The sequence below is a fragment of the Quercus lobata genome, chromosome 7 (genome assembly GCF_001633185.2).
Source record: "Quercus lobata isolate SW786 chromosome 7, ValleyOak3.0 Primary Assembly, whole genome shotgun sequence".
Lineage (NCBI taxonomy): Eukaryota > Viridiplantae > Streptophyta > Magnoliopsida > Fagales > Fagaceae > Quercus > Quercus lobata.
The window spans coordinates 29,508,807-29,535,869 of NC_044910.1; the positions used below are offsets into that span (position 1 = coordinate 29,508,807).

General features: G+C 32.8%; 5 protein-coding genes across 6 annotated transcripts in view; all 5 read left to right on the forward strand.

The window, feature by feature from the left end:
* LOC115952271 (putative disease resistance protein RGA4) overlaps positions 1 to 24,031 on the forward strand; it is a 54,571-nt gene extending 30,540 nt beyond the window's left edge. The window contains exons 3-4 of one of the 2 annotated variants that reach the window (XR_004083319.1): positions 23,586 to 23,758; positions 23,944 to 24,031. The gene's annotated coding sequence lies outside the window, so the exon portion shown is untranslated. The remainder of the gene's footprint in view (positions 1 to 23,585; positions 23,759 to 23,943) is intronic. The other variant, XR_004083320.1, reaches the window with a different exon arrangement.
* Positions 4,783 to 6,917, forward strand: LOC115951867. Its single transcript, XM_031068998.1, has 3 exons — positions 4,783 to 4,833; positions 4,924 to 5,229; positions 6,039 to 6,917. Exons 1-3 carry the CDS (start codon positions 4,783 to 4,785, stop codon positions 6,915 to 6,917), a joined length of 1,236 nt encoding a protein of 411 aa, XP_030924858.1.
* On the forward strand, positions 7,053 to 7,777 carry LOC115951868 (aspartate, glycine, lysine and serine-rich protein-like). The gene is made up of 2 exons (XM_031068999.1): positions 7,053 to 7,287; positions 7,608 to 7,777. Exons 1-2 carry the CDS (start codon positions 7,053 to 7,055, stop codon positions 7,775 to 7,777), a joined length of 405 nt encoding a protein of 134 aa, XP_030924859.1.
* LOC115951869 (putative disease resistance protein RGA3) lies at positions 17,014 to 19,342 on the forward strand. Its single transcript, XM_031069000.1, has 2 exons — positions 17,014 to 18,131; positions 18,289 to 19,342. The coding sequence occupies exons 1-2, from the start codon at positions 17,014 to 17,016 to the stop codon at positions 19,340 to 19,342; spliced, it is 2,172 nt and encodes a 723-aa protein (XP_030924860.1).
* Positions 19,015 to 21,857, forward strand: LOC115952274 (putative disease resistance protein RGA4). The gene is made up of 6 exons (XM_031069370.1): positions 19,015 to 20,354; positions 20,697 to 20,741; positions 20,827 to 20,919; positions 21,107 to 21,182; positions 21,315 to 21,607; positions 21,796 to 21,857. The coding sequence occupies exon 1, from the start codon at positions 19,363 to 19,365 to the stop codon at positions 20,338 to 20,340; it is 978 nt and encodes a 325-aa protein (XP_030925230.1). The 5' UTR covers positions 19,015 to 19,362; the 3' UTR covers positions 20,341 to 20,354; positions 20,697 to 20,741; positions 20,827 to 20,919; positions 21,107 to 21,182; positions 21,315 to 21,607; positions 21,796 to 21,857.
* Positions 24,032 to 27,063: the final 3,032 nt, after the last annotated feature.

The following is a 27,063-nucleotide window of genomic DNA, read 5'->3' on the forward strand; positions in this document are numbered from 1 at the left end:
AATGAGTAAGAATTTTACCTCAAACACTAAAGTTGATTCATCCAACTCTATATATTAAATTAATTTTTTATTCTTTTTTAAAAGCAAAGTGGAAAGAACATGATATATATATATATATATATATATATATATGTATTATATATTTAATGAATTTAAGAAAGAACATGATATGACATGCGTAATTTTAAAAGTTTGTTGACAAAGACAGCTAGTTGACACGGCAGCGCATTGTTAGCTTGATTTGTGGGCATGTCAACTTGCCCCGATTATCTTGTCCAAAGAAAATGCAACGTTGATTGAGCAACTACCCATCTTTCCTCCATATGTATTTGAATATCTTTATTTATTTATTTTTTAAGAATGTATTAATTGTGAGTATCAGCAAAGTGGACATGGGTTCAGCATTATTTCTTTCCATTCATTACTTAGGATCTGTTTGGATAGAATTTATTTTGTTAAAATTGAAAACGGAAAACTGAAAATACTGTAGCAAAATAATTTTTAAATGTGTAAATAATATCGTGACACCTATTTTTAATGAAAAAGTTGCTGAAAAGTGAAGTTTGTGGGTCCATAAACAGTATATCCATGCACTGTTTATGGGAGAAAAGTCAACATAAGCGGCTAAAAAAAAAAAAAAAAAGAGAAAACGTAGGAGAAGAAAACGCAACCATGAATTAAGTTGGATCCAAACAGATACTTAGTCACAAAAAATAAACCATAGAACATTGAGAAGATTCAGTTCTCATTTAAATTGAACTTGAAATAACCATATCCATTTAATTTGAACTCTTTTATTTTGATATCCAGTAGTTTTTCTAGACTCTAATTGGAAACGGTTTTGACTGATATTCAGTATGTTTAAAATTATATTGAAAGTTGTTTTGATGTACACATATATAATGCACACATACTCAACAAATAAAGTCATTGTTTAATACTTTTAATTAACAAAATAATACTAACAAATTAACTATAATATTATAAAAAGACAAATTTTGACTACAACTCCCACTAAAAAAATTAATATTGCTATAAATTTTGAAAATCAAATCATTGGATTGCACATATTTTTTGCTCTCAACATGATGTCAAATTTTGTGTCAATCAAATATAATTTACTGTTTGATTTATAAGCTTTTTTGAATCCCCTCCTACCACAAGTTATCCTTCTCAATTTCTCATTATATCAAACCTAAAATTTCAGCATTATTTCTTTCCATTCATTACTTTGCCACAAAAAATAACCATAAAACACAGAATAGATTCATTTCACATTTAAATTGAACTTGAAATAAAATCATATCAATTTGAACTATTTTTGTTTGAGATCCAGTTTTTCTAGACTCTCTAATTGGAAACAGTTTTGATTAATATCGTATGTTTAAAGCAACATTGAAACTTGTTTAATACTTTGAACAATTAATAAAACCGACAAATCCATTTCCAATTCACTCATGTCATATCAAACGTAGGCGATGAATGACGATGGTGGTATTCTACGCCAATATAAACTAATTACCTCATGGAAAATTATAACATATTATTTTTTTAATTAAATTGTTTATAACCCCCAAATTATTAAAGACTAGTAACATAACTTTAATAATTTAGTGATAAAATATTTTACTTTAAAGACTTTTATTTTTCTAAGGTTTTTTTTATTATTATTATTTTTTATTTTTTTTTTTGTTTGTTTGTGAGTCAGTGAAGGAGGACAACTTTTCTCCGAGTATCGTGGGAGAATATTTCTAAAATTATTGGGCGGCTATAAAAAATGGAGGGAATGGACAAACTTGATGCTTTTTTTTTTATTGTTTATTTCAGCTTTTTAATTACCAATTAAGAAGAAAATGTCATGCGTAATTTTAAAACAAACATTGTTTAGAAGACAGGGCAGCACATTGTTAGCAACTAGTCCCGATTATCTTATCTAAAGAAAATATAAAGTTTTTTTTTTTTTTTTGGGAGAAAACAGAAAATGTAAAGTTGATTGGGCAGCTAGTCCCCATTTCCACAATCCCTGCATATGCATATGAATATCTTTTATTTTATTTCATTTTTGAAAGAATGTATTCATCAACAGAGTTGACTCTTGCTCCAACAAAATATTATGTCAACAGAGTGGAAACCGGAAACCATGCATGTTCACGCAATGTCTGATTACAATAGAATGAATAAATTAACCAGGAATCATGGTATTTACCAAGAGCTTGTAGCTAAATTAGTACATTCCAATTAACAAAGTACTTGTGGATTTATGGATTAGGGGGAAAGTTGGTTGCTACAATTTATATGACTTTAGTTTTCTTCAACCAAGGATTATATTAGCCTACCCCATTTTCAAGACATGCACATCAAGGTATTTCACATTTTAAAAAAAAACAAATCAACTTATAGAAAATCGTAACTTGATATTTCATCATTAAATTATTTAAAACCCCTAAATTAATAAAAACTAGTAACAAAACATTGATAGTTTATTTTTAACAATATTTTACTTGATAGACATGTTTCTACAACTTTCTGGTGACAACTTGAATAATTGAATCTAAGAGAATAATTGACTTGAATAATTGAAACTTCTTTTTTTTTTTTTTTTTTAAGAGAAAAGACTGAGCATTATTATTCGAATAATTGGAAAATCAGCAAGTACAAAACTGGAAATGTCTGGTGGAATATCCAGATTGATAAAGTTGAAGAAAATCTCGCTTTCTAGACTAAAGCATGAACAACAACATTACCCTACCTCATAGCATGAGAGAAAGCATGTTCGTAAAGAACTCGTAATAGACAAAGCGTCTTTAACAAGATGACCTATGCAAGAAAGAAAAGAGCCAGCCCCATTAAGGGCTTTGCTCACAAGGACATGCCACGAGAACATGCCTTACACGTACACCTCTTACAATTCAAAAGATAGAGACCCATATCAAGTCGGCCTATTTAATTTTGGGCTAAATCATAAATTATAAATTATAGTATTTTGGTTTTTAATTAGCCAATCCTTTATTTTATTTATTTTATCTATTTAGCTTTTGTTTGTTTCAATTTTGTCCTTCCGTCCACTTTTGTTAGGTGGATTGCTGTTAAAGCATTTGCAGCAGTGGAGCTAAAAAGTTATAATGCTATTTTAGCTCCACCAATATAGCAAAAAGGGCTTGCAGCAGTGGAGCCAAATGTATAAAATTTAGCTTATTTGCTATAGTGCACATCTATCTATAAATGTGCACTGTAGCACTCATCTAAAAAAAAATTTAATCCCACTACCGAATAAAACAATAAAACTAATCTTATTTTTTTCATTCTTTTATTTCATTTCTTCACCGTGCACTCAGATCACTCATCTCCCTCAATCATCAAATAGACAAACACTCATTTCCCTCACTCATTTCTCTCACTCCATCAAGCACTCATCACCGTCACCATCCTAGCCCCAGCCCACGTTGTCCGTCGCCGTCCCAGCCCGGCCCAGCCCAACCCACGCCGTCGCAAGCTACCTCCCTCACTCATCTCTTTCACTCCATCAAGCACTCATCACCGTCGCCATCCCAGCCCATCCCAGCCCACGCCGTCGCAAGCTCTCATCTCCCTCACTCATCTCTCTCACTCCATCAAGCACTCATCACCGTCGCCGTCCCAGCCCTAGCCCACGCTGTCCGTTGCCCTCCCAGCGCAACCCACGCCGTCCGTTCGCAAGCTCTTATCTCTCTCACTCATCAAGCTCTCATCTCACTCATCAAGCTCTCCACGCTGTCGCCGTCCCAGCCCAGCCCACGCCGTCGCCGTCGTTGTCCCAACCGATCCACTTTAGGTCAGTGCTCTCTCTTTTCTTTTGTAGTGAATTTTTTCATGGCTAAATTTTTCTAGGTTTAGTGTGATTTTGTGGTGAAAAATGATGTTGTTGCTATGTTGATTTGGGCAAATGGTGTTATTTTTTTTGCTGTTTTTGCTGGGTATAACATTTGAATGGAGGAATGTTTTGGGAATTTTCTGTTTGTAGGAATTTGTTGTGTGGATTCTGTGGTCTCTGTATTGGAAATTTTCTGTTTGCAGGGATTTGTTGTCTGGATTCTGTGGTCTCTGTAATTTGTGCAGGAAAGTTTATATGTTTTGTTGTCACTGTAATTTGTTGTGTTGCACAAAACCAGAGTTACGTTTGGGTGGTCTCTATAAATTGTTGTATTGCACAAAACCACATGAATGTATTGGGTCACTGTAATTTGTTGTGTGGTCTTTGTAATTTGTAATTTGTCTATAAATGTAATATAAATGTAAGTTTGTTGTGTAATTTATCTCTGTAATTTGTCGTATTGATATAAATGTTAGTTTGGAAATTTTCTGTGTGCAGGGAAGTTTATATATATTTTTTCTAATTTTATGGAGTCACATAGGGACATAGAGTTATGTAGAGACCTAACATTTATCACGGGTATCATGAACGGGGATATAGAAATTGACTCACAATTTTTGGGAACGTCTCAAAATACTCCTGTGTCAGTTTTTGATTCTCCACCTCTACCACCATAAGTTGAAAATGCCTCTTCTACAAAAGGAAAATGGGGCTCTCACTTTACTGTAGAAGAAGATAAACTCTTAGTGGCAGCATGACTTAATACTAGTGTTGATACCATAAACAGTAATGAACAAACACAAAATACTTTTCGTCAAAAAGTTTGGGAATATTTTATGCAATACAATACATCCGATACCACACGTACTGTTATCTCCTTGCTAAGTCGTTGGGGTACGATTAGTGAAAAGACAAATAAGTTTGCTGGGTGTATGGCTCAAATTAACGCACTTCATCAAAGTGGTATAACCGAAGAAGATAAGGTATAAATTATATTATAATAGTGTTAAAATGTCCATTCACCAATAGTTTGAAGATATTAATCATGTTATATTTGTTTTAATTTTTTTTAGATTATCAATACGAAGGCTTTGTATTTAGAGGAGCACAAGAAACCCTTTCTTCTTGACCATTGTTGGCTCATGTTAAAGGACCAACCAAAGTTTGCCGATCCTAACAATGCTAGATCGAGATCATCCGTGCCTCCAACTTCAGAGGCAATATCTATTAGTGAAGGGGATTGTGGGTCTGGACTTGGTGATACTTCTAATTTTGAGAGACCTATTGGTAGGAAGGCTGAAAAGGCCATCCGAAAGAACAAAGCCATCGGAAAAGATATAGGGGAATATTTGAACAAAAAATTGAAATTGATTGAGGATGTAACTCAGTTGGAAGAGGAAAAAATGTCTTTTGAGAGGGAAAAACTTGCGATTGAAAAGGAAAGTAGGGAAGAAAAACTTAAGATTGAGAAGGAAAGAATGATGATTGAGAAGAAAAAATGTGAGCGGGAAGAAAGGTTAGAGGAAAAGAGAATCATGATGATAGATACAAGTGGCTTAACCAGAACACAAAAAGCTTTTTATAAACAACTCAAAGAGGAAATCATGGTAAAATGAAGATCACGTAATTAATGGGTTTAATTGTATTTTGGATGTAGTTTAGACTTTTATGTATTTTGTAGTGGCTTATGTATTCAGTAGTGGCTTATGTCACTTGATGAATTATCTTAAACTATATGTATGTATTTGTGTTGTGACTTGAAGTGCAATCTTTTTTTATCTTTTGTTAAGTTCCATTTGATCTTGTGATAGGCATTGATATAATTTTTTGATCTAATGAAACTATTATTTGATCAACTATGAGTATTACAGCCACTATGAGTGCCTATTATATATTTTGTTATTATATATCTTGCTGTTACAGCCACTATGAGTGTGTGTCATCCAATTATTTCTATTCATTGAACATTATTAGTATCATATGCTTGGTTTTGAGATGACAGATCTTAGAATAAATCTATGAACAATGAGCATTCATAGTATTTCCAAGTTTTTTTTTTTTTTTTTTAGATGTATGTGTTTGTGTTGTGATTTGTACGTGAATTAGTTATATTCATTTTGTTGTGGTTTATGTCACTTAATTTTAATCTTGCATCTATAGTAATAATTGATTTCCAATTGTCTTGAAGGTTGCATCCATGAATCACTTTTTGTTTCTCAAGTTCCTTCTTGATGACTCAGATGAAGATGAGATAATCGAAGAACTTGTTATGAAAGCATCACAACCTAAGCGTCGTCTTCGTTCTATCCAACGTAATCATTTGGTAGGCCATGAGAGGCTTTTTCTTGATTATTTTGCTCCCACACCAGTATATCCATCCACTTTATTTCGTAGGAGATTTCAGATGAAGCGTTCTCTTTTTCTTCGTATTCAATCTCAAGTTGAAGCTCATAACTCTTATTTTGTCCAAAAAAGAAATAGTACCAACAAACTTGGTTTATCTTCATTACAAAAGATAACTGCTGCACTTAGAATGCTTGCGTATGGAGTATCGGGTGATTTGATAGATGAATATGTGCGGATTGGAGAAACTACTGCATTAGAAAGTTTGAAAAAATTTGTTACTGCGGTAATTGATGTTTTCTCTGAAGAATACTTGAGAAAGCCAAACAATGAAGACATTGCTAGACTGTTAGCTCACGGCAAACGTCAAGGTTTTCCAAGTATGTTAGGTTCAATTGACTGCATGCATTGGAAGTGGAAAAATTGTCCATCTGCATGGAAAGGTCAATATTGTGGTCATATTCATGAGCCTACTATTATTTTGGAGGCAGTAGCATCATATGATCTTTGGATATGGCATGCATTATTTGGGTTATCTGGGTCAAATAATGATATTAATGTGTTAAAGCGATCTCATGTATTTAATGAACTTGTTGAAAGACGTGCTCCTACAATATATTACTCAATTAATGGTCATGACTACACTATGGGATATTACCTTGCTGATGGCATATATCCAAAGTGGGCAACATTTGTGAAAAAAATCCCAGCTCCACAAGGATAGAAGTATAAATTATTTGCAGCAGCCTAAGAGGCGTATAGGAAGGATGTTGAGCATGCATTTGGAGTGCTTCAAGCACGTTTCACAATTGTCCGTGAACCTGCACGATTTTTTCATCTTGAAACACTCAAAAAGATCATGAAAGCGTGCATAATTCTCCATAATATGATTGTTGAAGATGAGCGGGATAATAATGAAGTGGTAGATTTAGATTATGAACAAAATGATGGAGTGGATAATCCTCCTCTGCAAATGTTACGTGAACAAAGTGATGAATTTTTGTCATACATTGAGAGGCATGGATGCATTAGAGACCGAGAAATTCATTTTCAACTCCAGTCGGACCTTATTGAACATTTATGGCAATCGCAAGGCGAGTCGTAGGAATTTTCTTTTTTGTATGTTGAGAAGTATGAGTCATAGGAACTTGTGCGAGTGTGTGAGTTTTATTTAATTTGGTTTGAGTTATATATGTGAGCAAATCTTGGACTACATTGTTCTTGCTATAATATGTATTCTATTTTATATGTTTTCTTATAAAGTTCCTTCATTTCATAGTTCACATTGTTCCAAGGTTGCTTCTGGACAATTGAGATGATAATAGGCTATCATGGTAATTGAGAAATTGTTTTAGTAAAAAAAAATGTACGAGTATAATTTGGGGTTAAAAAAAATCACTTGTTAACACATTAGAGGATTATTTGCTATCATGCGGCGGCGGCGGCGATGGAAAAAGAGTCATCAGTGGCGGTGGTGGCAGCAACAGTGGTGGAAAAAGAGTTGTCGGCGGTGGCGGCGGCGGCAGTGGCAGTGGCAGTGGTGGCGGCGGCGGCGGCGGCGATGGCGGTGGCGGTGGCGGTTGAAGGTGGTTGTGACTGTTGTTTATTGTAGTGGATATATTATTTTATTGTAATGTTTATATTATTTTATTGTGTTAAAAGATAAAATAAATCTATTGCGGCAGCATGTATGTAGGTAAAATAGATAAAGTAACTTTTGGTGGAGGTAAAAAGCTAAATTTTTAGCTCCATTGCTGTGGATGCTCTTGTGTGTTTTGGGATTTGCTTTAAAATTCATTTTTTTTCGTATTTTCCTTTTGTTTTAGGTTTTTTTATTATTTTAAAAATAAACTAGCTCTAAGGATAAATTTCTCGATGGCGCTTTTCTGGGGGGGCATATATCAATTTATTTGTCTAAGCCTAAGGTCCTGGGGGTTCACCTTTATCCAGATTGGCTGCCACTTATTCTCTGGCCTTCCTATGCCTTTGGTACATTTTAATTTTTGTTCTCTTTAACGATTTTAATGAAAAACTAGCTTTTGGCTTTTTTTTTTTTTTTAATAACACATATATCATAAAAATTATAAAAAATCATATCTTTTAATTAATATACACTATATATAAATAAGCTATCAGAAATAAGCAAAAGCCTAATAGACAAGTATCTAAAAACTTAATAGAAAATTATTTTTTTGATTTTAAATGGTTTGGCCTAATGATCTACGTCCACCGATAAAAGCTCTGGACAAAAACATGTTCACTATATTGAGTTATACATTACAATAGACCCAACGTAAGTACTTATAGGAGGCTAAACTCTAAATTAACCATATAGTTAATCAATGTTAACAGACTTAAAGTACAAGTTTTATTCTTTACTTGCCAACCAATGCTTGACTAGAATTGGGTGTCGCATTTATAACATCAAATTAAGCTTCTACATTCTCAATCGAAAGACAAGATTGCAAATGACAAGATCCATAATGAGTAAGAATCTTCTTACATCAAACACTAAAGTTGATTCATCCAACTCTACGTATTACCTTCAATTTTTTTTTATTAAAAAAAGAAAAAAGAAAAAAGTGGAGAGAACGTAGAGATGGCCAAGCTTATTTTTAATTTTTAATGTTTGATTCAGTTATAGAGTTTCTTTAATGTACTAATTAAGAACATGATACGACATGCGTAATTTTAAAAGAACATTATTTATTTGACAAAGGCAGCGCATTGTTAGAGCAATTACATCAGCTTGTGCATAAATTTTTCCATCTTACACATCTAAAACCTACTTTTTCTATTTTACACACTTATTTTTACAAAACACCCATATCAGTTTGTCTATTATACACATTTATTCAAATGAAATGTTCATTTCTTTACCCACACAGCCACCGACTCACACCCACAATCCACACCGGTATCACACCGGAATCCACACAATCCACTGGCAAAAAACCAGAAAAACAAACCCAGCAAAATGGATCAAAACCCACTTATCAAGATCGACGTCTCGCCTTGAGCAACAAGATCAACGCCTCCGGTGGCAATGGCGAGAACAAGAAACAAGATCGATGGTTTACATCGACACCTCTGGTGGCGATGGCGAGAACGAGAAACAAGATTGACGCCTCCAAAGGCAAGCGGTGGCAATGGCAATGGGGAGAGACATTCAACCCCATTCAACCCGAAACCCACTAATCAAGCCCATTCAACCCGAAAACAACGAGAAACAAAGGAAGAAAGAGTGATCGGCGGTGGTGGCGATCGACGGAAGCTAGAGGAAGAAAGATTGATGAGAGGAAGAAATATCGATGAGAGGAAGAAAAAGAGAGTTGTGCGCCTGAGAGAGAGAGGGAGCTGAGAGTCAAGTATAGAGAGGAGAGAGAAAAAATTGATAAAAAATTATATGCACATGCTACAGTACCCGTGCATATCTGCATGGGTACTGTAGCAACTTGCATTTATACACAAGTTTACACCCACTGATGTGAGTATTTTTTTGGCTCATATTGTTTAAAATGAGCACCTTTTTCCATTTTGCACAATTTTACATCAACTAATATAATTGCTCTTAGATTGATTTGTTTGTGAGTCAGTGCAGGAGGACAACTTTCCTCCGAGTATCGTGGGAGAATATTTCTATAATTGTTGGGCGGCTAAAAAAAATGGAGAGAATGGACAAGCTTGATTTTTTTTTTTTCTTTAATGTTTATTTCAGCTTTTTAATTACCTATTAAGAAGAAACTGTCATGCCTAATTTTAAAACAAAAATTGTTTGGAGGACAAGGCAGCACATTGTTAGCAACTAGTCCCAATAGATTATCTTTTCTAAAGAAAATTTAGTGTTGATCGAGCAACTAATCCCGATTTCCACCTGTGTTTTATTTCAGTTTTGAATGCATGTGGTGTAAGTATCAACATAGTTGACTATCAAACAAAATATTATTTCAATAGAGTTGAAATTGGAAAAAGTGTATGTTCACGCAAGGCCCGATTACAATAAATCAGGAATTACTGTGTCTAATAGGTATCTTGTAGTTTAATTGATATTTTCCCATGTACAAAGTACTTAGAGTTTTTTTTTTTTATTTTATTTTATTTTTTTTTATTCTTAATAATAGTACTTCAAGATTTAGGAGATAAAGAGTTCAAATTGTGAGGTTTTGTAAACATGTTGTAACTATTTCACCAAAAAAAAAAAAAAAAAAAAGTGGTGTCTGCAACTCAATTGTTGCTACATTTTAAATGACTTTAGTTTTCATCAACCAAGGATTATATTAGCCTACCCCATTTTCAAGATATGCACATCAAGGTATTTCACATAAAAAAAAAAAAAAACAAAAACAAATCAGCTTATATAAAACCGTAACTTGATATTTCATCATTAAATTATTTAAAACCCCTAAATTAATAAAAACTAGTAACAAAACTTTGATAGTTTATTTTTAACAATATTTTACTTGAAAGACTTCTGTTTCTCTACGTCTTTCGGATGACAACTTACTCTGAGTTTTGTGTGAGAGTATTTCTAAAAGAGATTAAATTATGTAAGGATATAGTGTAAAACTCATGTTTTTACCCCTCTAATCTCAACATGTCACATCATCTTATCACATATTTAAAAACATCCAATCAATTCTAATACCCATATATAAATCCAACCAAATTGAGAGTTTATCAAGATATTATTAGTTGTGGTAGAATGAAATGAATTTTAAGTAAAATGTTGATGTGGCAATCTATTATTGGATGGTGTAAAACATGAGTTTTATACCCCTTCCTTACCAAATTCGGACTCTTTCTAAAATTGCTGAGCGATTATAATAATTTCTTAGAGAGAGGAGAGAATAGACTAGCTTCTTTTTCCTTTTATTTTTTATATTGGGTAACTAAATTATCATCCCTTAAGATTTGATGAAATAACACTCCACCCAAACTTTTAGGAAAAAACATTTTCCCCACTTCACATTCGTTTGACTAACTTTATTGAATTAATGTTAAAAATATTATGTACTAACATGCCCTATGGTTAGGAGTAAATTTCCAAAATTACCCTCCTTATTAGAGGTAAAATTTCTAAAACTAACCTGCCCTTTGATAAGGTGTGACTAAAAAATCAAGACTCATCACCCTTTTCTTTTTCTTTTAAAATTGTAATTCGTGAATGTGTTTCATGAATTTAAAAAAAAAAAAAAAAAATCAAGACTCATCACCCTTTGGCGTAGCAAATACTTGCTATTTTCTTTAATACGTACAATTTGATATGTTTGGTTTCTAGTCCTCTGTTTTTTTGGTAGTTTGTGTAAAAATCTATGTATGCTACAATCATGTCTCAACAGCAAAGAAATTCTTGACCAACAACAACAGAGTATAAGATCAATTCTTCCTACTCTTTGTGCCCCAAACGGAGCAAATCATGAGGAGAATTAGAAATCCACGTTGAAACAAAAATGTATTTCTTTTTTATAATTTATACAGTTTTCTTTTTTCGGTAGAATTTAACTTAATGGAATAGTTTTGTAGATATAAAATTGTTCCTCTTTGTATGATTTTTTTTTTTTTTGTGCGTGTGTAAATTTTGGGAATATTCAATAAATCTTTATTGGTTTTTTTTTTTTTTTTTTTTTTTTTTTTTTTTTTTTTTTTTTTTTTTTTTTAGTATTTAAGCTTCAGGACACTGCCACACGTATAAGAAGTGAAAGAATTTATCCAAGAGCAAGTGAAATTAATAGAATTGGTACTTGTGAAGTGGAAGATGAGAGAGAATTTGTGTAAATCTATTTCATCATCTGGGTTATGCTGCACCTCTCACGCTTGGAGACAAGTAAACTTCCACATCACCGACTCCATGCCCAAATCATTCTCTAGGCAGAGGAATTCTAAAGTTTAATCCCAAATTGATGCGGAGCTTTACAAATTATCTTTATATTGTTCTCCCTCTAACTTTGTAAAATAGCAATTCCAAGAAAATACAATTTATTGAAGAAGATAATGGACAAAAAATAGCAGTGCCAAGAAAATATATTACAACTAAAAATATGAAGTTTTAAATGTCATCGCAACAAGTCGAATTCTAGGAGCTCAGTTCGTGTAGAGAACCAAATATGATATAAGTAAAACATATAGATTTACCTCTCAAACACTTGTAATCATATGTTCATGTGTAAAGATGTGTTCTTTTTTGAAGCTAGCTTTGTGACATTTCTTGCTGTATCAGTGTTTCGCAAATTCATAACATTATTAAACATACATGTAAATCTTAAATTAGGATTATTGGAAAATTATGACACTAAACCTTAAAAAAAAGAGCCTCATGCAGGCACGGAACGCATGTGATGAGGCTAGAAGTATATTTTTACTTTTAACAGTATCTTACATGAAAGACTTTTCTTTTCTACGTCTTTGTGGTAAGTGTGTAGGACAACTTGCTCTGAGTATCGTGTGAGGGTTTTATTTTTTAGGACAAGTTGGGTGTCGCATTTATAACATCAAATTAAGCTTCTACATTCTCAAGTAAAAAGACAAGATTCCCCTTTCAAAAAAGAAAAAAGAAAAAAAGACAAGATTCATAATAATAAGAATTTTACCTCAAATACTAAAGTTGATTCATCCAACTCTACATATTACCTTCAATTTTTTTTATTAAAAAAACACACACACACAAAGTGGAGAGAACGTAGAGATGGTCAAGCTTATTTTAATTTTTTTAATGTTTCTTTCAGTTATAGAGTTTCTTTCATGTAGTTAAGAAGAATATGATATGACGCGTAATTTTAAAAGAACATTATTTTGTTGACCAAGGTAGCTAGTTGACACGACAGCGCATTGTTAGCTTGATTTGTGGGCATGTCAACTAGTCCCGATTATCTTGTCTAAAGAAAATGGGACAAAATTGCCAAATGCCCATTTCGGGCAAACTAATCAGTCATTTGCCCTTCTTCCCAAACTAAATAGGGAAATGCCCCTCTTTTGAAAATCGAGTTTTTAAAAATCGATTTAAGCCCTATAGCGACGTTTTCAAGGACCTATAGTGACGTTTATAAGGATCTATAGTGGCGTTTTGTAACTTGATATCCATAAAATCGAGTTATAGGCAATAGAATTGCCTATAACTCGATTTCATGAATATCAAGTTATAAAACGTCACTATAGGTTCTTAAAACGTCACTATAGGTCCTTAAAAACGTCGCTATAGGGCTCCAGAAATTTTTTTTTTTTAACTCGATTTTAAGAAACACGATTTTCAAAAGAGGGGTATTTCCCTATTTAGTTTGGGAAGAAGGGCAAATGACTGATTACTTTGCCCAAAAAGGGCAAAAGCCCATTTTGTCCAAAGAAAATGCAACGTTGATTGAGCAACTAGCCAACCATTCACCTTTCCTCCATATGCATTTGAATATCTTTATTTTTTTATTTTTATGAATGTATTGTATTGTGAGCAAGTAGGCCACAGTGTAGGCGCAATTTGCTAAATAGCACAATTTTAGAAATTAATTTTTTAATAAAAACGCTTATTGACAAAGTTATTTAGTTATGTAGCACATTTTGAAACACGAGTTCTAAGCAACTCGCGTAGCATGTCAAGCAGTGGATTCCGTACGGCTTGGAACTTTCAAAAAATATGCTACCTAACTAAATAACTTTGTCAAAGTGCTTTTTTCCTATAATTTTGCTAAAACTGTGCTATTTGCCAAATAGGGCCAGACATTGTATATGACTTTTCCCCATTTGAATTTCCTTCTACCACAAGTTATCCATTCTTTCTCATTATCAAACCTAAAACTTCAGCATTATTGCTTTCCATTCATTACTTAGTCACAAAAAATAAACCATAGAGCATTGGGTGGATTAAGTTCTCATTTAAATTGAACTAGAAATAAAACCATATTCACTTAATTTGAACTCTTTTATTCAAGGTTTTCAAACCCGGACCGTTCATTGAACCCGTAAAAGGGAGAGATTCAAGGTTTTTGAGGTCGAACCGTGATGATGTCATAATTAATTTAATAATTAATTAAAGCCTAAATATAGAAATTAAATTTATAAAACTAGCAAAATTGACTAATATATCTATATATGTGAGGGAAATTTAATGATTTTCAAGCATATATTTTATAATTAAATAAGAAAGTTAATAAAATAAAATAATAACCATGAAAACATTAAAATTTATGATTAATTTTTGAAGTGAAGTTGAATATCTTTAAAGGATTTTTATTCCTTGTAAGAGATGAATAATTTAATTAAGTAGAATAAAATTGTATTAAGTTGTTTTTATTAAAAAAAAAAAATGCTAAGGGGTTGGACCACATGGTTCTTGCCACCGATTCGTGCAGTCTAACCCCGGTTTTAGAGATTCACAGAATTAACAAAAAATTCGGCTCTTTATGCTTAAAAAACCGGTTTTCATCCCGTTTCCAATTTTCCCGGTCCAGTCCGAGTCTGAAAGCCTTGTTTTTATTATGATATCCAGTAGTTTTTCAAGACTCTGATTGGAAAGAGTTTTGATTGATATTCAGTATGTTTAAAATTATATTGAAAGTTGTTTTGATGTACCCATATATAATGCACACCAAATAACAAATAAAGTCGTTGTTTAATACTTTTAATTAACAATATTACAAACAAACAATAATACTAACAAATTGATTATAATATTATAAAAAGTAAAAGTGACTATCACTTTCACTAAAAAAATTAACATTGTTATAAATTTTGAAAATCAAATTGTTCGATTACATATTCTTTATGCTCTCAATATGATATCAAATTTCGTGTCAATCAGATATAGTTTACTGTTTGATTTATAATTTTTTTTTTGTGCATTATTCAGACTACAAAAACATGAAATTTAAATATTTAATTAATGACTTAGTTGTTGATCTTTAATTTCCTAGATATTTTGTAAATATGAAGAATAAAAGGAGAAAATATAATTCTATGGTGGAATTTTCAAATTTCACATCTAATAAAAAAATATTGAGTAATAATTGTAGCCATTAATTAGCGACAAATTAGTTTGTATTGAAATTTTTTTTCAATTTTGAAGAGTCAAAAAGTCTTAAATAATGGCATATATTAGTAATTATATAACCACGGAAAAAGAAAAATGCACACCCAGATGTATATACGTACTGAAATGCCAAATTTATATTCCATCCTTTGTGCTAGCTACCACCATTAACAATTACAAGGAAAGTGGTCAACAAGATTTTTCTCAAGGCTTACTATAAATGCTAGTTGCAGACCGTCAATGCGTGGGAACATTTGACGTCATATTCTTTTTTGCCAAGTAAAGAATGAGAATAGTAGTTGAAAATTATAAGTAATAGTCTCAAACTCATCACACAATAATGTGATTACATTGTAATTTATATATATATATATATATATGTATTATATTTTATGCAAGTAAAGAAGTCCATATCTTGATTGTTTGTATAAATATTTTTTTTTTGGGCAAGAAAACGTGTTGCATTTTACTTTCTATTATTATATATGACAATATTTGTAATACGTTTTAAAAGGGTGCGTTTTAAAAGGCTGTTCACAAGGGTGCATTTTAAAAATAAGCGTTTTTAAAATGTGCGTTTTTAAAACATCATTTTAAAAACCACAGACAAGGATTTGGTAAAAATGTGAAAATATACGTTTTTTATTTTTAAAACTACATTAAGCGTTTGGATAAACTATTTTAAAAATGATTGTTTGGAGTATAAATTCCAAAAAATGACTTAACTATTTTGTTAAGGTTATTTCGTCATTTTTCCTTTAATCAGTGTTTTTTTAATTACACAATCTAATAAAATATACATGGAGGCAGTGGTGGTTCTAGAAATTTTTTTCAGGATGTTTCTCAACAAGCATAAATTACACAATCTAATAAAAAGAAAAATTTGTTCCTCATAGTGGTCAAATCGTTATGATGTCATAATTAATTAATATGAAAATAAATAAAATAATTACATAATTTTTAACAATCTTAACAAAAACAGTATTTAAAGATGTTAAAAATATATCTTGATTAAAGATTAGAAGATATTTCTCATAATTTACTACAAAGATTAAAAAATATCCTCTAATTATTTAAGATATTCTGTTAAATTTGTAATTTACTAACATAATTAGCCAAACTATTAATATATTAACCAAACTACTAATATATAAGATATTCTATTCATCCGTAGCACAGAGTTGAAACTATTAATAACCTTACCAGTATTGTTCTATAAAAAAAAAACATTACACGTATTGTATTTATATACATTCAAAGGCCTTCAAAAAGTAAATTTTATTTCATTAATAAAAAAATTTAAAAAAATTAAAAAAAAACTACATATATTAAAGTTTGAAATTGTAGCAGGTATTCAACTTTTTTTTGAGAAAGTAGCAGGTATTCAACTAGTCTAAAACACGTTTTTTTGAGAGAATGATTGATTGTTGAATTGAAAGCAATTTGGATTCAATGGGAAAGTCATTAATAGTATAAACATTAGCGTTTGTTTGCTGGGAAGATGATGAGTTGAGAGAGAGAAAATGAGATTGATTAAAGAGAATGTGTGAAGTGGAAACCCAAAAAAAGTAGGAAAAAAAATTGTGACATAGCGATGATGTGGCTCAACTAGAGCGTAACAACAATCAATCCTATGCTTAAACTTTTATATATATATATATATATATATATGTATATATATATATATAGATTAATGTGGCTGTTCTAAGCTGGACACAACAATAACCCACAGCTCTCATCAATTTCATCATCCCACGAATCCACATAGTATTCCTGAAAGAAACAAAAAAAATAAAATAAAATAAAAATGGTGGAAGGAGTTCTTTCCAACCTCGTTGGGAATGTGTCAAAAGTGCTAGGTTCTTTAGCACTCCAAGAGATCAAGCTGGCTTGTGGTGTCAAAGATGAGCTTGACAAGCTAAAGAGCACGGTTTCCACAATCCAAGCTGTGCTTCTAGATGCAGAAAACCAGGGTTCTCATAACAACGAGGTCAAAGACTGGCTCAACAAGCTCAGAGATGTCTTCCTTGATGCAGATGATGTGCTGGATGATTTCTCCACTGAAGCTTTGCAGCACAAAGTGATGACTGGAAGTAAGATGACGAAGGAGGTACGCATTTTCTTTTCAAGTTCAAACCAGCTTGCTTTTAGTCTTAAGATGGGTCATAGAATAAAGGCCATTATGGAGAGACTAAATGCCATTGCAGATGATAGGACGAAATTCCACTTTAAAGAAAGCCCCATAGAGTCACAAGTCATGAATAAGGATAGAGAAACTTATTCTTTTGTATTGGAAGAAGATGTGGTTGGGAGAGAGGATGATAAGAAAGAAATTATAAAACTTCTTTTAGATACCAACTTTGTAGAAAATGTGTCAATTATTCCAATACTTGGGATTGGAGGTTTAGGGAAAACTACCCTAGCTCAACTCATATACAATGAAGAAAATGTCAAATATAATTTTGAGCTGAAGTTGTGGATTTGTATCTCTGATAACTTTGATTTAAAACATATAGTGAAACAAATCTTAGAATCTTTGGGAAGTGGGACGTATGAAAAAAGCCTTGAGATTTTGCAAAATCACCTTCGAGAAAAACTTAATGGAAAAAAATACTTTCTTGTCCTAGATGATGTGTGGAATGAGGACATTGATAAATGGCTTCTCTTAAAAAATTTACTAATGGGTGGTGCAAGGGGAAGTAGGATAGTAGTAACTACTCGCTCGATAAAGGTGGCAGACATAACAGGCACAACTCCGCCTCATGAGCTTAAAGGCCTAGATCCAGAAAAGGCATGGTCATTGTTTACAAAAATGGCATTTAAAGGAGGCAAAGAGACAGAGATCGAACCAAGGCATAATAGACATAGGAAAAGAGATTGTGGGAAAATGTATTGGAGTGCCTCTTGCTATAAGAACAATAGGAAGTATATTGTATGGTAAAACCTCTGAAATTGAGTGGCAATCTTTTTTAGATGATGAACTCTCAAAATTAACCCAACAAGAAAATAAAATTTCATTAACTCTTAAGTTGAGTTATGATCACCTTCCATCACATTTGAAGCTATGTTTTGCTTAATGTAGATTGTTCCCAAAAGGTTATAGGATTGATGTAGTTTCACTTATTAATCTTTGGGCAGCACAAGGCTTTATTGTGTTAGACTTAGAAGGTCCAAGGCAGTCTTTTGTGGATATTGGCAGAAAATATTTTATGGAATTACTTTGGAGGTCATTTTTTCAAGAGGTAGAAAATGATTATCTGGGCAATATAAAATCATGTAAAATGCATGATCTTGCATGTCTTGTGTCTGGAACGGAAAGTGTCATATTAAATTCAAGTGGGGAAAATGTTATTGAAAATGTCCGTCATGTATCATATAATCTTTTGGATTCATCAAGCCAATTTACAATCCCCATGCCTAATGGAAGGAAGTTACACACAGTTCTAGCATCTAGTGTATGGGGGAATATGGTCAACTTGAATTGTGACGCATTCATTTCAAATCTTAAGTATTTACGCACATTGGATTTGAGTTATCTAGGACTACATGTAGTGCCACATTCAATTGGGAAATTGAAGCATTTAAGATACCTTGATCTTTCTGGAAATTATAATATTAAAATTCTCCCTAATTCCATTACTAAGATGCTGAATTTACAGACACTAATACTACGAGGTTGTCGTTCGCTTAGAGAATTACCCAAGGGCATTAAAAAGTTGGTCAATCTCCGGTTTCTAGATATTACATATTGCAGCCAATTAATTGATATGTTCAGTTTCCTGGGTCTTTCAAATGACGACCAATTAACCAGTATGCCCCTTGAAATCAGACACCATACTTATCTTGTGACAATACTACCAGGGGTTTTTGTGAGAAAGGAAGGTTCCAAGGGCCAAGTGAAAAAAGGCTATTGTGGTTCATATAAGAAAAAAAAGGCCAAATCCAATGGGCCAAGTCAATTGAAGGAACTACGCAACTTGGGAGGATATTTACAAATTGAAAATCTGGGACATGGAAAAGATGAGGCGCGGGAATGTAAAGATGCAAATTTAAAGGAGAAACATCACCTTCAACGACTATTATTAGAGTGGGATGCCTCCGAGTGGAAGGGCTTCAGCCACATCCAAATCTCATAGCGTTGGAATTGCAGAATTATATGGGTGTGAGAATTCCAAGTTGGGTCTCTTCTCTCACTAATCTTGTTCATTTTGGATTAAATAAAAATAGGAGATTGCAGCACCTCCCATTGTTAAATCAACTCCCTTTTCTCAAGTTTGTCACTCTTGTTGAAATGGAAGCACTTGAATACATATGGATAGATGAAGAGAGTGTTAGTAACGTGTTGGGAGCTTCCTCTTCTTCTTCTTCTTCTTCAAAAACATCATTCTTCCCATCCTTATCTTCTCTTGAAATAAGATATTGCCTAAAAGTGAAGGGATGGTGGAGGAATTTAGATGATGATGATAATGAGCCACGCCATCTCTTACTTCCATCTCTCTCAGAATTAGTGATTGAAAAATGCCCTAACCTGACTTATATGCCCGCATTTCCATATTTGAAAGAAAGGCTGGAATTGAGTGGGTGTAGCTGGAAGGTATTGGAGCAGACAATGAAAATGAAAATGGGAGCGGCAACCACACCAACCTACTTTCCTCTCTCTCAATTACAGAAATTACAATTAGATCAGATTAGCAATTTCGATTCTCTTCCAGAGGAGGGGTTGCGGAACCTCATTTCTCTCCAGGAACTCTATATACAAAGCTGCGATGGACTAGTTTCTCTCCCTTGGATAGGCATCCTCACATCACTGCAAACCCTTAAAATTATGAGATGTCCCAATCTGACATCACTTCCTCAAGAGATTCGCAATCTCACCTCTTTAAAAGAGTTGTACATTTCTGGTAGTCCCAATCTGACGTCAATTCCTCAAGAGATTCGCAATCTCACCTTTTTAAAAGAGTTGTACATTTCTGGTTGTCCCAATCTGACTACACTTCCTCAAGAGATTCGCAATCTCCCTTTAATAGAGTTGACAATTTCTGGTTGTCCCCTCTTAGGGCAAAGATGCAAGAGGCAAATAGGTGAAGATTGGCCCTTCATTGCCCATGTCCCATTTGTATTTGTGGATGGTTAGAACAATTTCTTAAGGTATGCATCTTATCTATCTATCTTTTAATCCCAAATTAAAAATCAACTACTGGTTTTTCCGGGTTTTTGATATTTTCGACAACTTTTGAAACTATTCAATTTCTTTTTTAAGCTGAACTGAACTCTCTTTCCTTCTTTTTGGTCTTTTTTCTATTTCCTATCTATAAAATGTTAATTAGACACTTGATTTCTCTTCACAAGGTTATTTGAACAAGAAAAATTAGGATAACTTATTCCATCCCTTTTTTTTCTTCTTTCTTTTAATTCTAATGATTTATATCTTTGTACCTAAGAGCATGATTATAATATGATGTGTGTATGGTTGCTTCTTAATAATTGCAGAATCTGAGTCTGAGTCTGAGTTAGAGTCAGCCTCTTCTTCTTCAGGTATGCATCTATCTTCTTCTTGTTGGTGCCTTTTCAGATTTGCAATATTTTGGAGAACTTGTTAGTTATGTGACTTCTTATGCAGAAACAACTGAGATAAAGAACAAGCTTGGCCTCAAAATTCGGAACCTTTTCAAAAATTGCAATTGTGCAACGACTCAAGAACTAGAATTCAGTGGTAATCTTCTTGTTCTTTTATTCAAAACTATGCAGATGATTACTTCAAATTATTAGGAAATTTTTTTTTTTTGAAGTCTTTCATTAGTTCTTTTATTCTATCGTTTCCTAAGGTTAAAAATTTTAATGAGATGACTAAATAAAAAATATTTGTTTGCTTCCTCACATGTTGAATTGTTGATGTGAAGACAAACTTTGAAGTCAAAGAAGAATGAGAGAATGACTGAATGTGTCTAATTTGTCCATTCATGCACAAATTCAAAGGTAGATAGGATTGAATTTTTATCTGTTACTCAATTAAAAATTTCACAATTAAGGTTTTTCTTTTTGCTTGAATACCAATTGAGATTAGAGGATACTGTGATTTCTCTTACTTTACCCATTTTTATGTAATAGGTTGTTATACTCAAAACAACAACATCCAAGTTTAAGAACTATCTCTCTCTGCTAAAGCGGTGGCCCTTGCTTCTTGAATTTTGGTTGTGGAGTCCCTGTGTGAACATGAGGCAGAAAAACATGGGTAGGAGGGAAAGACCATAAGAGTGGAATCCTCAATTGCGTATTTAACTTTTCGATCACTTGATTTATGACACAGAACAAATCAAGGCAACAACAAACCTGGCTCAAAATTTTGACCCTGTTCAGAAAGTTTTGGCCCTGAAATTGTGTGATAAGTAGTGGACTCAATAGTAATCATCTTCTCTCTCTTAAAAAACAATTGGGAAATCTCTTTATGTTTTGTTTCCTTTCTGTATGTTCAAAGGCTTGCTATTGCATATATGACATCTTCACATATATGGAGAAGAAAGGATAGCGTTTATATCTTTGACTTTAAGTTATGAGCTGATGTACTTGGTTGCTTTGCTGACAATTGCAGCAATAGAGAAAAACTTTTACCACTTGAGGGGAGTATCTACCATGCCAACTAACAGTGTGGGAATTATCTTATTAAATGGATTCTGTTTGGTCAGTTATTTTCTCTATATATAAGCTTAAAACATGTTCTTATATATACTAGAAATTGATTTCCACAATGTCATTGGGTAATTGGTAAATAACTAATGAATTATTTAGTTTATGGGTTGAGACAATAAGGCTGAATAATTTGTTCTTTTCTCAAATGTTTATTGAGAATTCATTTAAGACAGAAGTATAAAATGAGATTAGACTAGTTGATTTATTTAGTCTAGTGTTTCTGGACATGCACAAATCCAATGGTAAATTATCTAACAGATTTTAGAGTACCCTCCTTTTCTTACTTCATTATGTATTATTTTATGGTGGGTTATTAATGCTCAAAGCAGCATCCAAGCTTAGGAACTTTTCATTTTCTATGTGGTTGGTGTTTTGTCTATTTGTCTACTTGTCTACCTCCTAAAGCCCATTTGGTTATTAACTTTTTGTTGTGCAGATGTTGTTTGATATTGGGCAACATTACACATGTTCTTTTCTCTAATAACTGCGAAGAAGAGGCCAGCCTATAGGCCCCCCACATGAGTATGGGGGATAGAGTTCATGGAATTTTTAAGCCATAGAGAGATAGAACGAGTAAGGATGGTTGAGACGTGACAGGTAAGAGAAGCAGTTTTATTAAATATCCCAAAGACGGAGTAATTCACTGCAAAGTGATGCAGAGGTAAGCAAATTTTGGCCTTTGAACTATTCTTACCTTATCTATCATATAATCCCAAATTAAAAATCAACTACTGGTTTTTTTAGGGTCTTTGATATTTTGGACAACTTTTAAAACTATTCAACCTCTTTCTTATGCTGAACTAAACCAATTTAAAACTCTCTTTCTTTCTTTCTTTCCGGCCTTTTTTTTTTTTCCTGTCTATAAAATGTTAATTACACACATGATTTCTTCACAAAGTTATTTGAACAAGAAAAATTAGGATAATGTAATCAATCCCCCCCCCCCCCCCCCTTTTTTTTTTTTTTTTTTCTAATGATTTATATCTATGTACCTAAGAGCATGTTGATAATACGATGCGTGTATGGTTGCTTCTTAATAATTGCAGAATTTGTGTAAGAATCGGAGACGGTTTATTAGCTTCCAGGGGGGGAATTAATCTTGCAACAGCCATTACAGGAATTAGCTTATTTTGCAGGTCTATATATCTATTAAGATTAATTTTTAAATTCTCATTTGAACTATTGATATATAGAAATGACTAATGGTTTAGTTACTGCTTTTGATGGGATAATTATTTTATTTATTACTTGAATAACTAAGACCTGAAGATCCCTCATTTTGCTTACTTTCCCCCCCATTTTTTGAATTATAGGTTGTTAATTTCAGAGCTACACTCAATTTTAAGAACTTTTGGTTTTTCAAGTGCTTGTTATTTTGTCACTTTCTCTGCCTCCTACAGCCATAGTCCTTGCCGCATTTGGTTGTGAAGTCCCTATAATCTTGAGGCGGCAGCACATCTGTTCTGTTTTAATCAGTGGATTCCAAATACAGTCCCACAAACATGAGTAGGAGAGAATATTGGATAGAAGTTGGAATTTGATGGCATCTTTAACAACTTCAGGTATTTGACTTTTAATGAAGGAACCAACACCAATAATCTTGTTTTGATATATCTTGGAGAATTTATCAGGCATTGGACTTTTCAGGTTTCACGCAGAACTTATAATTCAAACCCTATTCAAAACTTCCAGGCCTTGCAATTGTGCAGCATGTCCCAGAATAGCAAGTGAATTATCAGAATCTGCTGAAAACAATTTCTTAGTCATTGACTTCTTATGCAGAACTGAGGCAAAGAATAAGCTTGGGTGCAAAATTCAGACCCTATTCAAAAACTGCAATTGTGCAACAGGTCAAGAACTCAGTGGTATTCATTTGTTTCCCTTTTTTCCAATCAAAAATTTTATAAGACACGATTTCTTCAAATTATTAGGAGAATAAAAAAGGATAACTGTTTTATCATTTGTTCTTTTATTCTAATGATTTATATCATTTCATCTAAACTTTTGTTAATGAAATGACATATATGGTCGCTTGTGTTCATAATTGCAGAGTCATAGCAAATTTCTTAGAACTTTGAAGGGAGGACTTGACCAGGCAACTAACACTGCAAGAATTAGCTTACTAAACCGATATTTGGGTAGTTATTTTTTTATTTTATTTTTTTTGTTCATAAAAGTTTCTAACATATATCTACTAAATGCTTTTCATGAGATGATTAAACCAAAATACTCCTCACATATTTGTGTGTATACTGGCCTTAAAAAGTTAAAAAAGAACAAGAGAATGAATGAATGGGCCTAATCTGTTCATACATGCACTAATTCAGAGATAGTTTGAATTGAATTTTTATATGTTAATAGAATATAATTACAAATTATGTTTTAACTACTTCAAGTATCTTGCTTTTTATGCACAACTGAAAATCAATTTTCTTGTTCTTCATTCTGCTTTTTGAGGTTTTGATATTTTGAAGAACTTCTCAATCATTTGACTTCTCACGCAGAACAAATTAAGGACAAACTTTGTTTACCCTGTTCAAAACTATATGGCCCAAAAATTAAGGCAAGTACAGTCTTGAACTCAATGGTAATCATCTTTTTTTATTAAAAGAATTCCCTTTACTTTTTTTTTTCATTGAAACTTTAATTAGATTCATGATTTCTTTAAATTATTAGGAGAATAAAAAGGGATAATTGTATATTCTTCTGTTTGTTCTTTTATTCTAATGATTTATATCATTGCATCTAAGCTTGTGTTGATGAAATGACCTATATGGTTGCTTCTTAATAATTGCAGAATTGAAGCAAATTTGGTAGCATTTTGAAGAGAGGAACATCACCGGGCAACTATGACATTACAGGGAATCAGCTTACTACAAAAGTATCTAGTTGGTTAACCTTTTTTTTTTTTTTTGGTTGGGGGGGATATTTGTTTGCTTCCTTACATGTTGGTGTGAAGAGTGACTTTTTAAAGTTAGAACTCAGAAGAACACAAGAATGACTGAACGAGTATAATTTTTTGTACATGCACAAATTTGAAGGTAGATTGGATTGAGTTTTTATCTGTTACTCAATTAAATATTACTAATTAAGGTTTTTCATCTCACTTGCATTCCAAATAAGACTTGAGGATAACACCATTTTTCTTTTCATTTTCTCTGTCATTGGTATTTTGTCTATTTCACTACCTCCCAAAGCATAGCCTTTGCTTCTTAACTTTTAGTTGTGCAATCTCTGTTTGAACAATGGGCAACATGACGCATGTTCCTTTTTATAATCACTGGAAAGCAGAGGGGGCGAGCACAGTGTAATGGATGTATAGAGTGTATGGAGTTTTTAGGCCAAAGAGAGGTAGAAGGAGTAAGAATGGCTGAGCTGTGATGGGTAAGAGAGGTTGTTTGATTAAATGTTCCAAACTGGAAGGTATTAGAGCAGACAATGAAAATGGGAGCAACAACATCAACCTACTTTCCTCTCTCTCAATTAGAGGTTTTAGGCTTATATCAGATTAACAATTTAAAATCTCTTCCAGAGGAGAGGCTGCAGAACCTCATTTCTCTCCGGGAACTCTATATAAAAAGGTTCGATGGTTTGGGTTCTCTCCATTGGATAGGCATCCTCACATCACTACAAAGCCTTAACATTTGGGAATGTCCCAAACTAATGTCACTTCCTCAAGGGATTCGCAATCTCACATCTTTATATGAACTAGGAATTGATAATTGTCCCAATCTAATGTCACTTCCTCAAGGAAGTCACAATCTCACCCCTTTAAAAAAGTTGGAAATTCTTGATCGCCCCCTCTAACAGCAAAGATACAAGAGGCAAACAGGTGAAGATTGGCCTATCATTGCTCATGTCCCATACGTGTATGTGGATGGTTTGATCCACCAAGAAGAAACAATATTTCAGGTATGCATCTGTCTATCTATCTATCTTTTCATCCCAAATTAAAAACCAACCACTGGTTTTTGAGGATTTTGATATTTTGAACTACTTCTAAAACTATTCAACTTTGTTCTTATGCTCAACTGAACTAATTTAAAATTCTCTCTCTTTTTTGTCTTTTTAATTTTTCCTGTCTATAAAATGTTAATTAGACAGTTGCTTTCTTCACAAAGTTATTTGAACAAGAAAGATTAAGATAATGCAATCCTTCCCTTCATACATACATACATATATATATATATATATATTTAAAATTCTAATTATTTATATCTTTGTACATAAGAATATAATATGGCGTGTGTATGGTTGCTTCTAAATAATTGCAGAATCAGAGTCAGAGTCAGTTTGTTAACACTCCGAGAGGACGACTTAATCTAGCAACTACCATTGCAGGAATTAGCTTATTTTCAGGTATTTTGTTGGTTGATTCCCTTTTGTTCATTTAAAAGTCTGTTATTTGTTCTTTTATTCTTTCATTTCTTAAATTCTTTCTTTTGTTGAGGAAGTAACATATTTTATTTTAATGAGATGATTAAACAGAAATTTTTTGTTTGCTTCCTCACATGTCAAATTGTTGATGTAAGACTGACTTTGAAGTCAAAGAAGAATGAGAGAATGATTGAATAAGTCTAATTTGTTCATTCATGCACAAATTGAAATGTAGATTGGATTGGATTTGATCTTTTACTCGATTAAAATTTACCAATGAAGGTTTTCCTTTATGCTTGAATCCCAATTAAGATTAGAGGATACTATTACTTTACACATTTTTATATAATAGGTTGTTATGCTCAAAACAACACCCAATTTTTAGAACTTTTGGTTTTTCCAATGGTTGGTAATTTGGCTGTTTCTCTCTCTGCTAAAACTGTGGCCCTTGGTTTTGAATTTTGGCCGCGGGGTCCCTATGTGAACATGATGCAGCAAACATGAATCTAGGAGGGAAAGAGTTGAATCGGTTGGCATCTTTAACTACTTCAGGTATTTGGTTTTTTATGCAGATCCGAACACCAATTTTCTTGTTCTTGTTCTTCTTCATCTTTGCCTTTTCAGTTTGGTATTTTGAAGAACTTCTCAATCAAATGACTTCTCACGCAGAACAAATTAAGGAAACAACTAACCTGGTGCAAAATTTGGACCCTATTCAAAACTTTCTGGCCCTGAAATTGTGTAACAAGTCATGAACTCAAGGTTATCATCTATTTCCTTTTTATTTTTACTA